Source organism: Tursiops truncatus, chromosome 9, assembly GCF_011762595.2.
Source record: "Tursiops truncatus isolate mTurTru1 chromosome 9, mTurTru1.mat.Y, whole genome shotgun sequence".
Lineage (NCBI taxonomy): Eukaryota > Metazoa > Chordata > Mammalia > Artiodactyla > Delphinidae > Tursiops > Tursiops truncatus.
In genome coordinates, this window is record NC_047042.1 from 98759682 (window position 1) to 98771712 (window position 12031).

Sequence of the window (12031 nt, forward strand, 5' to 3'; positions counted from 1 at the left end):
GGCTCGCTGAAAGGGCTTTCTTAGGCGGCCGGGTCCTGCTGCGCATACTCGGCGCCCACTGCCTGGGCCGGACCTCCGCGCACCGGAGCATCTGCAATTCTGACTCGCATCCTGGCCTGGGCATCCCGCACCGGGCCATGACGGCGCACTCCTTCGCCCTCCCGGTCATCATCTTCACCACGTTCTGGGGCCTCATCGGCATCGCCGGGCCCTGGTTCGTGCCGAAAGGACCCAACCGCGGGTAAGGATCGCACGGCCCAGCCTCCCTGTGGACACCTTCGCGGCCGCGCGCTCCCCCTCCCCCGGCGGCTGCGCGGGCGGCGGCGGCGGCGGCTGCGGCGGCCCGCGGTGCAGCGAGCACTGTCCAGGCGCGCGCACGGCGCCCCACTCCTCTCGGGTCTGTGCTGGGCCGCGTTCAGCAGGGAACAGGCAGGCGGTCGGGGCCAAAGGGCAGAGATGCTCGTGCTTTAGAAAGGTGGAGACAGTTACGGGTCACCCTCCAACCTGTAAAGGTAAAGGCTGTGGCTAGACACTGATGCAGTTTGTCCACTGCTGCCCAGCTGTGACCTTGAGCGTCTATCACACCTTCAAGCCTCGTTGCTTCTTAGGTAATTGGGGGTGATGATGATACCTGCCTTTTAAGGTTGCTGTGAGGCTTACACAAAATAATGTATATAAGACTCTTAGTGCATGGCACATATTGTATTGAATAATTTTTAGCCAGTATCATTTTTTTTTTTTTTTTTTTTTTGTGGTATGCGGGCCTCTCACCGCTGTGGCCTCTCCCGTTGCGGAGCACAGGCTCCGGACGCGCAGGCTCAGCGGCCATGGCTCACGGGCCCAGCTGCTCCGCGGCATGTGGGATCTTCCCGGACCGGGGCACGAACCCGTGTCCCCTGCATCGGCAGGCGGACTCTCAACCACTGTGCCACCAGGGAAGCCCAGTATCATTATTTTTTGAAGGTCCCCTAGCAGGTTTCTCTACCTCTTGCACCATTTACCAGTTTCTGCTTCATACCATCTTCAGCTGTAAAGCACTCTCTCCCCTTGATTACAAGTTCCTCGAGGTGGAAGATTGTCCTGTTCACCACTGTAGACGCCATTGCCCAGTACAGGACTGGCCCACGGCGCTTGGTAATGTTGAAAGAATGGATCAAATGCTAATTGCTCTGGCACCAACTTAAAGTACTTTAGATCAGAGGTCCTAGGGCCTGGTTTGGGTTAGATTTAGCTTTGGCTGGAGGCTGCATTTGGGTGTTGCCTCTGTTCTTAAAAATCTGCAGGGCTAGGGACTTCCCTGGTGGTCTAGTGGTTAGTACTCCAAGCTTCCATTGCAGGGGGCACGGGTTCGATCCCTGGTTGGGGGACTAAGATCCTGCATGCCGCGCGGAGTGGCAAAAAAAAAAGGACCTGCAGGGCTGAGGTCCCACGGCCTCACTTTGTAAACCATTTTAGTGCCTCGCCTCCCTTGCAGACCTTGGTGAGTTCTTCCTTTTGAAGTTTTCCTCCTGCATTTAAAGCCTCTGTCTCCAGCGTTTGAGTAGATTCAAGGTAGCCAGTTGCTATTGTCATTATAACTGCCCATTGTGCCTCAGAGATGGCTCACGGTCTCCTTGCCTCCTGCCCTGTCTTCTGGTCTCCTGTCTTCCTTCCCTTTGCCCGATGAACTTTGGATTCCAGAGGCCACTCCATGGTGGGTGGCTGCAAGTGCACCTCTGTGCAGTGTCTTTTCCCAACATGTTTGCATTAAGATGGAGAAACAGTGGGACTGAGAAGGCAGATAGGTGAAGGGAAAGATGCATAATGTAACTTGGATGTGATCAAGGTTGGCCTCCCCAAGAGGTGACACTTGGCGTTTTTATTTTCCATCTAGCAATTCTTACCCTGAGTAGAACTCAGCCTCCCTGTGTTCAGGTGGCATCAGACGGGAAAGGGGCTGGCACCAGGAGCTCTTTCTCTGGCCTCGGCCAGGCCTCCTGGGGGCAATGCTTCCATCCGTCCTGACCTGACGTCCTCTTCCGTTGCAGAGTGACCATCACCATGCTGGTGGCCACCGCTGTCTGCTGTTACCTCTTGTAAGTACTGCTCTCCCAGCTCGAAGTCAGCTGGGGCCTTTGTGCCCCCTTCTTTCCTCCTTTCCCAGCCCTGCTCTCCCCTCTGTCCTGGTCCTGGCACGTTCAGCTCTTGAAAGGCTGAGGCTGTAAAGCACAGAAGGGGAGGCAGTTGGAGAGGCAAAGAGAGCGATGGGCTGGAAGTCATGAACTCTGGGTTCCGGTTCTGAATGTAGCACCTGGACAAGCTCTGTCATGTTCATAGGCTACAGTTTTCTCATCCACAAAATGAGTGAGTTGGGCCAGCTCAGTGCCTTTTGTACCTGATGGGACATCAGAATCACCTGGAGAGATTGTAAAAACACAGCTTTTAGGGCTCCACCCTGGACCCACTGAATCACAGTTCTCATGATCTGCACTTGGGAATCCATATTTTTAATGCATGCCCCTGGGTGACTGTGATGCAGCCAGTTTGGAACCACTGGATGAGCAGTAGTCTTCAAACTTGGAAAAGGTCCCTGGGATATAGAAAACGTTCCAAGAGATGCGAGTGCCTGGACAGTGTGAGGGAATCAATTTCCAGGTCCTTCATGTCTAGAGGTTCTCTTTCTAAAACTGCCGTTCATGGTAGTCCCTCCCCTTTTACAAAAAAGGCACTCTGCTATCCCTCCCCAATCCTCCTATGTTAGGTTGCTCCGTGTTAAATCACCCTGGCTGCCAAACTGAGGAATAAATCCAAGCTCTGGTTTTGAGGGAGGCCTCTCTCATGCTCAGTTAAGCCGGTATGGCTTCCCTTTGTGCTCCTGGAGGCCGTCTTACCTCTTCGCTAATCCCAGGGTCCAGCCCCAGCGCAGGGATCTTATATATCTACAAAACATCAGATCAAACCAAACCTAAACCCAAACCCACACGCCCCAGACTGAGCCCCCGTGCCGGCCGCAGTGTGGGTGGCTCCATGAGGCCCTTCCCTCCAGAACCCAGACCCTGCTGCTGGGTCGGTCATGTGACCAAAGGCGTGGTGGGAGGTGTGCACGGCAGAGTTCCTTGTGTCTGGGCTCACCCTCACTGTGCTGTCCCTGGCAGCTGGCTCATCGCCATCCTGGCTCAGCTGAACCCCCTGTTCGGGCCCCAGCTGAAGAATGAGACCATCTGGTATGTGCACTTCCTGTGGGAGTGACCACTGCCGCCTCCTCGGCCCCAGGTACTGCTGGGCAGACGGGCAGGGGTGGGGAAGGGCCCGGGGCGGGGGGAGGACAAGGTCAGGCAGGGTTGTAAGACTTTGCGTGTGGATTCAGGCATTCATTTATTAAGGAAAAAAAAAGAATGCTGAGCGCCTGCTCCCTTCCTGCCCAGTGGTGCGCTGGGCGGCCGGGACGGGCGGAAGACTCGGGGTCCTGCGGGGGAGCATGTGGGCCCAGCCTTGTTTGCGGGTTTGCAGGCCCCAGAGGAGGCGGCCGGCTGCAGAATCTGTTCTGAGTGAGGGGAGGGTGGGGGCAGGGAGCGGTCTGAGGTGAGCTGGGTGACGGGCACAGGCTCTCCAGGGCGGGGCTGGGGGAGAAGGGTCTCCACAGCGAGGCCGTGACTTGTTCTGTGATGTGCTTTTCAGGTGCCCCAGCTCTCTGGATGACCTCGGCTCCGCTGTCCCTGATGACCCTTTTGTCACCCCTACAACTGTGTCCCAGTCCCTCCGTGCTCCCTCCCCCAAGGCCTGCCTGGTTCTGGAAAGTACCACCCTCCCCAGCCAGTCTGGGCCTCAGGAAGCCCCGAGCTCAGAGCCAGGCCGGAGCAGATGTCCAGCCCTCAAGTTCCCACTGCCCGCTCCCGAGTAGGTCCAGGCCAGGAGCTGACAGGGGTGGGGCTGCGCCTTTTACCCAGTGGGGCAGCCAGAGAAGGCTGCTTGTCCTGGGGAGGAGGCCGTTCAGCCCAGGGTGCTCTGAGCACCCTGGGCCGGGCCGGGGAGGAAGCCCTGGGGGAAGAGGCAGAGCCCTGCCACCGTCCCCCTGTGTGACCCCAGGAAGCGTCTGCCTGTGTGGGCCTCCTCACCTGTGAGATGGAGGGGCTCGGTCAGGTGTGGCAAAGGCCTTTCTTGGAGTTCTCCTTTAATTTTTGACATGTTTTGATGTGAAATTTCTGGAATTGTTGACGAAGTGGAAAAACAGTCCCAGAAAACATCACGATCCAAAGCGTCACAGTAATTTGGATCAAGGTTGGAACAGGTATGTTTAGCGTCCTTTACAGTCACGAAGTCACTTACGTTGGCTTGCTCAGGAAGTGGGATCTCCTCAGAATATCCTCTTCCCCCTTCCTCCCCACCTGGATCACCTCCCTCCCTTCCCAGAGGCGCAGCCTGAGCACCGCAGGAGCTGAAGAAACTGGAAGCAGCTCCTGCTGAGGCCGGGCCGACTCTGGCAGCGGTGAGGGTGGATCTCGGAGCACGTAGGTCACCTGGAGCGAGGGAGGGCGCAGAGGGACAGGTGTGGGCGAGGTGTGGGCTGGGCTCTGCTGAGATGCTGCCGGGCGGGGGAGCCCCTGGCCTGGTGACGCCTGGAGAGTTGGGGTGGAGACCTCGGAGACCTCAGACACTTGCCCGCAGCCCCGGAGCTAATTGGAGCCCACCCCCTCTGCTGCGCCACATTGCCTCCCTGGGGAAGAAGCCAGTCTCTTGTATTTATTGACGGTTGAGTTGATTGGCATTCTGCTTAGTAGGCATCGTTTTTGGAGCGGTGGTAGAACGTGGTATGTCTCACCTGGATTTCTTGGTTCTGGGCTTGGCCTGTTGCTCAGATCAGGGCCTCCCTTGAACATCCCACCCACCCCCTTTCCAACTCCCTTCCTGTGCTGACCTCTGTGGCCCCCCTGGAGTGGGGCTGTTGAGTCTCGATTGGCGGCTAGAAGCATGACCCGTGTCTAGTGACTAATGAGTGCTGAGGAAATTCCTGTTTGGTGGCAAAGTCCTGGCCAAGTTCGCTGGCTGCCGCTCCCCTGCCCACCTGATTCCCATTCCCTCGGTGGGTGGATTTGGGGCCCAGGAAAGGGACTGGCAGCTGCTTGGAGCTGCAGCTCTGGGATGTGGACACTGAGACTACATTTTCCTGAGACCTGAGCAAGAATCCTGCTGTCCTGGATTTTGCCCAGAACCAGGCCGGGCAGGAGGAGGAAGACGGAGGACTCGTTCAAGTGGAACTTTGCCCCACCACCCATCTGTACCCCAGATTACAGAGTGCATGGCCCCCGGGGCTCTGCAATAAAGCCGGTCCCCAACATTCCACAGAGCGTGGCCTGCATGTTCCTAATACCCCTACGTACCCAGGAGCCAGCCTTGGCCTGGGCGGGGATCAGCTTCCTGCCTGGGGCAGGGGGATGGAGCGAGCCGAGGGGAGAGCTCCTGGGGCTGGAAGGTGCTTGGAGGAGAGACCCTGAGCCCTGAGGAGTGCATCCAGAGAGAATGCAGAGCCACAGAAGGATGAAGCAGAGGAGTGACGTGACCCAACTTGGTTTCCAGGATGATCTCTACAGGGTGCATAATGGGCCTCAGATGAGATTGGTGGTGAGAATGGGGACGAGTGGGCGAATGGAAGGTCTAGTTAGGAGCTGAAGGGGGCCAGCGCCTTGACCGTGGGGGGAGGGGGGAGGCGGGGTGGACCCTGTGGTGAGCAGTGGGCAAATGCGGTGCCCAGTACCTGGCGGCTGGAACCTCTCAGTGACAGGCCACAGAGGGCACGTGATGACCTGGGGTTTCCTGTGTGTCCTGGTGAGCTGGTTGTGTCCGGGGTATCTCCATGGAGACGCCCAGCTAGTGGTAGGATACGTGGGTTTGGTCTTCAGGAGGAAGATGTGGCCTGAAGACGTGCAGTGTATGTCTGTCCCTGAGTTCTCATGGAACCACTCGTGGCGACCTCTGTTCCCCGGGTCCTGGGGCGCGCCCCCTGCTCTCTGGGCAGCTTCTGCAACTCAGGGCTGGCACACCCCCTCCCAGCACACTATCTTGCCGTCCTCCCTTTCTGCCTGTGCAGCCGTTCAGGGAGGGGGAGCTTGGGACGCCCTCCCAGGATCCGTGCCCACCCACTTTGCGTGGATGGCGCTGATCTCAAAGCTCTCACCCCACTCCGAGGGGGACTGCAGGGTGAGCAGGTCTTGTCAGAAATGAACACAACCAGACATTAGTTACAGACGGGAGATCAGGTTTTATTCCGAAACGACTGACAGTAGGGAGATGTGAGCTCCGTGGGGTCCGTGCCCCTGCAGGGTGACTGGGCACTTTAACAGGAGAACGAGAGCGGAGGGGAGGGGTGAGCGGGGCCAAGTAGAGCCAGGAGAGCGAAAAGCCACAAAGGATGGGTTGGCGTAAGGGTGAGTAGGCCACAGAGACCGGGGGACAGAGGCCCGAGCCTTCCTGATTCCATCTCAGAGGAAGGGTCCTTGGGAGCCACTCCTGGGTTGCAGGAGGTACATCTACATCCCAGAGGACAGAGGAAAGATTCACGGTCGTGAATGCTCTCAGAAAGGGTGGAGGGGCTAGGCGCCAGAGGCCTGTGGTCAGGTATTGGCTAGAACAGACGGTAAATTCTTCTGACAGCCCAGAGCTTGGTCAGACAGGAACTGGATGGGGCCAGGTCGTCCCTGGGTTACGGCCGTAGGCGGTCCGAAGCCAGGCCTGGCTGGACAAGTCTCTTAGTGCCTGGTGTGGACGGACTCGTCGTTTGTTTCAGGCAAGAAGTATCTCCCACCCCCCTTCCCCTGCCAAGTGGGAGGCACATCAGTAAATGTCAGCCTCTGACGTAGATGCTCAGAGCAACTACAAGTAGCACAAGATCCCTGAAGATGGGTAGTGGCTGGGGGTGGGATACCCCTGCACCAACCCTAGTGGCAGAGCGGGAAGCAGCCTGGGAGACCCTCCTGGGACTGACCGGACAAGCCTGTGGAGAAGACAAGGCAGGTGAGGTTAGCTCAGCTGCACGTACAGAAGGTGGCCGACAGAGGGCAGTGCCGCCCAAGGGACGGAGACCTCCAGACCAGGTTGTGCTGCCACTGGGAGTGCAACGCCCTGCACTGATGTGAGAGGTTGTGGCCTTAGAGCGTGGCCCTTATTGGGAACAGGGATGATTTTCCAGGTGGTGCCAGAGCCTGGATGAAACCTCCTTGAAGGATGTGTAATGACAACAGCAAGGTGCCAGGTATTGCTCGGGGAATCCAAAGGGCAAGAACTAAGGGGCCTTTTGCCAACTGGATGCTGCTCTGAGGCCAAGCTTCGCAGCAATCTTCCGCGACTTTTTCCCACCTCAGCAACCTGAGATCTGGTACATTCCAGCCTATAATAGGGACACCCGTCAGCCCAGATTCTCAATGGAGAGGAAAAGTTACATACAGAAGATGGCTGTCACTGCAGACCACAGGGTCACCCCTCCCTGATAAAGCACCTAAAGCAGGGCCCTTGATGAGGGCCTTTGGGTTGCTTTGTACAGAAGTCGGTTCGTTGATAACATTGGAAATACGAGGAGCAGAGAAACAAAGTGGGGTTGGCCATGTGCTGGACGTGACGTCTGTTCAAAAACCTTGGGGTTTCCAGGAATGAAGTCACTTGGCAGCCACCACAGTTTTATTTGGCTTGGACCCAGAAGAGTGAGGGCAGGTGACCAAAGTCTATGCTAATTCAGCCCACACTCCGTGTAACGAACCTGCGTAAGAATCACTCGGAACAAACAAACCCACAGAACGCTGGGACCAAAGCCACGCACGTCTGTTAGGACAGGCGTTCCCTACCTCGGCACTGCTGACAGTTCGGGCTGGATAATTCTCTATTGGGGACCATTGGGGGCGGGGCTGTCCTGTGCATTGTAGGGTGTTGAGCAGAACCCCTGACCTCTGCCCAGTGGATGCCAGCAGAACCGCTGTCCCTGCCCTTGGCTCTGACAATCACACGTCTGCAGCCATTTTGAAATGTTCTCTGGGGGTCCAAGTCCCTCTCCCCCACCCCTACGTTGGGAATCACTACTCTAGAATCTCAACCCCTCAAGTGATTGATAAAAATTTAATCAGTTTATCAACCCAGACAGGAGGTTGGGGAACCTTGAGGGAAGCTGGTATCCTGAATACCAGGGTTCCCCGTGAGCCATTCCCAGCAGGACCTGGAGCTTCTGACCTGGAGACCATGCCCTGGGGAGAAGGAAGCACTGAAGCTTTAGAGGATTATTGGGTGCCTGAGCGGACTCTAATCCCAGCACCATGTGGTCCAGCAGAGGCCAGATGGCGGGGGCAGGGGTCGGGGGGGGGGGCTCGGCCGGGGGAAGGGGCTGGGACAGATATTCTCAGAAACCCACAGAAGCCCCACCTCAGCTTCCTAACCACAGGATTAAGGGCCGGGATTGTATCATGGCTTCCCCCCTGCTGCAAAGGTCAGTCTTTCTTCCCCTGACAAAGCCCGGCAGACATTAGGGAGATGATTCTCTGCGCCCACCCACTGTCCCTCTCCTAAGCAGGAATACGGGAGGCGGGAAGGGTTACTGCAGAGGCTGCAGCCTTGATCCGTCGTGATCCTGGGTGCAACGGCCGTGCCCTTGGTCTGCAGCAATTGATTTGGCAAACATATTTTTCTCTTTTTTCTTTCTGCCCAGCCTTCCAGGAGCTGTTGACCCAACAGCCTCAGCTCAGCTTCAAGGTCGAGATAGAGAATCGAGACCTGGGCTCCCTGGGTTCAAAGTCCAGCTCCTCCCGATTATTAGTTGAGTGAAAGTTCGTCTTTCTGAGCCTCAGTTTTATAATAGCACCAGTGCCTGCTTCGTAGAGGTTTTGACTGTGAGCTGAGGGAACGGATTAAAGTGCCTGCCTCGTCACAAAAATGCCATCAGTAAATCACACGACTTTTACGTAGGAACTCTTTACTTCGATGGCCCCCTTCGTTCTGCCAGGATCTCAGCTTCCTTCACCTTTTCTTGTTCCCACCATGGACACCACACTGATCCACCCTGTGGAAAAGGAAGTGGCAAGCCCCCTGGGTACTTCGACGTGTGCGATAGGACCTGGGAAGTAAGCACCATGAAAAATACCTGGGGCCTGTGTATGCATCTGTGTTTCTGTGCTTCACGTCAAATGTCCTTCATGTAATCTATAAACGTAGTGTCCTCTTGTTGAAAACAATGCTTTGGGGGAGTGAGGGGAGAAGAGAGAATGGGTACTAGACTAGATCTGCTGAATTCTAAAGTTCTCAGGGAAAATAAACATGTAAGAAATAACCATGGGGACTTCCCTGGTGGTCCAGTGGTTAGGACTCCAAGCTTTCACTGCCGAGGGCCTAGGTTCGATCTCTGGTTGGGGAACAAAGATCCCGCAAGACTTGCTGCACGGCCGAAAAAAAAAGAAGAAGAAAGGAAGAAAAAGAAAGAAAGAGGAAATTTCTGAAAAAAGCAGAGTATTTACAGGGACATTAGCCCTCCCAGATGTTTAAAAGTATTATACAGTCACAATATGAAAGGCTACAGAACTGAAGACAGTGGTGCTGGGACATGAATAGACACATCAATGGAAGAAAACGAGTCCAGAAATAAATTGATAAACATGGCAAAGCTAATCCGTGAGGAAAAGATGAATAAAGGCAATGAACAGTGTCGGGACTCTCTCCCTCCCGGCAACAAAATAAATGCCAGCTGGATCAGAGATTTAACAAATGTAAATGAAACTATAAATGTACCAGAAGAAAACACAGGGGAGTTAAAAAAGAAATTATCATGGGGCTCGCGCCTGCGCGGTCTGCGCCAACCCGCGGGCTGCTCGGAGGGACGGAGGGACGCGCCCGCTGGGAATCCTCGGGACCAGCGTGTGGGGAGGTTCCCTCCCGCCCAGCCGTGAATGAGGGATTACCATCTCAAAGAGCTCATTTTTTTTTTCTTGAGGTGTTCGGAGTTAGTCCCACACCACAGATTTTCACTGTTTATTTTTATTTAGAAGCCAACCTGTTCTCCTGATCAACTGTTAGCATAATTGCTAACCCTTAGACGCTGAATGATTTACGGTGATGAGAGTGGAGGAAAGGGTGAAAATTATGGTGAGAGCAAGGCGACCATGTACACTAATGTGATTAATAAGTATGTTAAAGTTTGCATTTTGTTTGCTTGTTGTTTGAGTCGAAGATACTGTGACAGATTGGACCCCTGAATTTTTAATCATATAAACTGAATAGGATACATGCACTTTGGAGTCGGGTAAAATCTTCAATCCAGACCCTCCAACTTGCTGCATAACTGTGACTTTGGGTCACAGTTAAATAACTGCTCTGAACCTGTTCCTCCTTTGCTTAAAAAAAGAAAGAAAAAGAAAAGAAATTATCTTGTAATGGGGAAGATCTAACTAAGAGGGGGAAACAAGAAATCCAGCAGTGATGAAGATAAAGTTTGATAAATTTAAATTAAAATTTAGATTTTCTGCAAGGCAAAAAGAAAAAAATTTTAAAAAAAAGATAAATGACAAACGGGAAACGATTTACAACTCATGACAGACACAGAGGTCATCAACAAGATAAAAAGGACAGAGTAGGTAAATAGAAAAGGAGTCAAGCAGACGGATCACAAAAGAAGCGGTAGAAATGACTTTTGAGCATGAAAAGGTGCTTCTCATCATTTATAATCAAGGAAAGCAAATTGAAACAACAATGTAGCCCCATCAGTACCTATTATATTAGCAAAGATCAAAACTGATAATAGACTAGACACGTATATTAGTAACCATAGTCAACGTCCCCTGCATCTCCCCATGCTCTGAGTACTTCCACGCATACCAGCCAACTTCCCACTGCCAGCAGTCTTCATGTCCTGTGCCGAAGGCTGGAAGTGCTGTCAGGAAATTATTGCCATCAGCACACTCCTCAACCAATGACTGATGGGACTTGTATGTACACGCTCCCAGGGTGTCTCCAGCTCCAGGCGCCCATAGAGCAGATGGCTTGCGCTTCTGCCTTCACCATGAGAAATGCATGCCCTGGGCAGCCTACCCAGCGAAGAAACATGGGGAACAGACTAATCCCAAAATGACCTGGAGCCAAGTCTGGCCAAACCTCAGCAGAAGCAGAGTCAAATGAGCAAAAAAATAAATGCTTGTTGTTCCAAGTCAGGGTTTTCAGGTGTTTATTATGCAGGATTATGGTGACATAGCTGACTGATGCTGTGTTATGACAGATAGATCTAGCCCAGGGTGATATACATGTTATGTTTCTACTCCCTTGTTGATGACACTTGCATTACTCCAGGTCTTCCTGTTATAAACAATCAGCATCCCTAGATGTGTCTGTGCAAATGTGCTGGAACTTCCTTAGGATGTATGTCTCCATGTAAAGAGCGGAGTTCTGGGTGATGTTTACTTTCAACATCACAAGATATTGCCCAGTGGCCCTCCAAAGAGATTGTTTACACTCCTACTAGCATTATATGAACTCCTGGACTTCATCTGTTATTCAGCCTTTTTTATTTTTTCAATCAGATAATGTGTGTGAAATGGTATCTTGTTTTAACTTGCATTTCCCTAATAATCACTGGTGAGCCTGACTTTCTTTTCATGTTTGTTGACCATTTGGGTTTCCAATTCTCTAATGTGCCTGTTCATATTGATTGCTTTTCTATTATCTTTTTTTGGGGGGTATTTTTTCTATTGATTTATAGAATTTCTTTATGTATTTTAGCTACAAGTCCCCCTAATCCTAGAGAATCTAGTGCCAGGAAGAGAGAGGGAAGAAGACGGTGTGTTTGGAGGGGATGGTGGTGAGATAAAAAACAGCCCCATCTTTTCTACTGCTCTTTGAAACCATCGTTAAACAAATGAAAAGCTAATCACAAATTAAGAAAAAATATTTGCAAGACACATATTTGTCAAAGGACTTGTATCCTGAATATATAAAGGGCTGAACAAAATATAAGTATATAAAGAATATAAAGAATTCAACAATAAGACAAACCCAGTTTTTAAAAGTGGGCAAATAATTTGAACCCACACTTCAC

At 53.0% G+C, this 12031-nt stretch overlaps 2 protein-coding genes across 2 annotated transcripts in view; both read left to right on the forward strand.

Moving 5' to 3' along the window:
• The window catches only part of ZNF862 (zinc finger protein 862), a 32943-nt gene extending 32779 nt beyond the window's left edge, over positions 1-164 (forward strand). The window contains exon 9 of the mRNA XM_073810043.1: positions 25-164. Coding sequence (XP_073666144.1) covers positions 25-103 — 79 coding nt within the window. The 3' untranslated portion in view covers positions 104-164. The remainder of the gene's footprint in view (positions 1-24) is intronic.
• Positions 112-5317, forward strand: ATP6V0E2 (ATPase H+ transporting V0 subunit e2). Its single transcript, XM_033863452.2, has 4 exons — positions 112-241; positions 2028-2075; positions 3135-3252; positions 3658-5317. The coding sequence occupies exons 1-3, from the start codon at positions 138-140 to the stop codon at positions 3226-3228; spliced, it is 246 nt and encodes an 81-aa protein (XP_033719343.1). The 5' UTR covers positions 112-137; the 3' UTR covers positions 3229-3252; positions 3658-5317.
• Positions 5318-12031: the final 6714 nt, after the last annotated feature.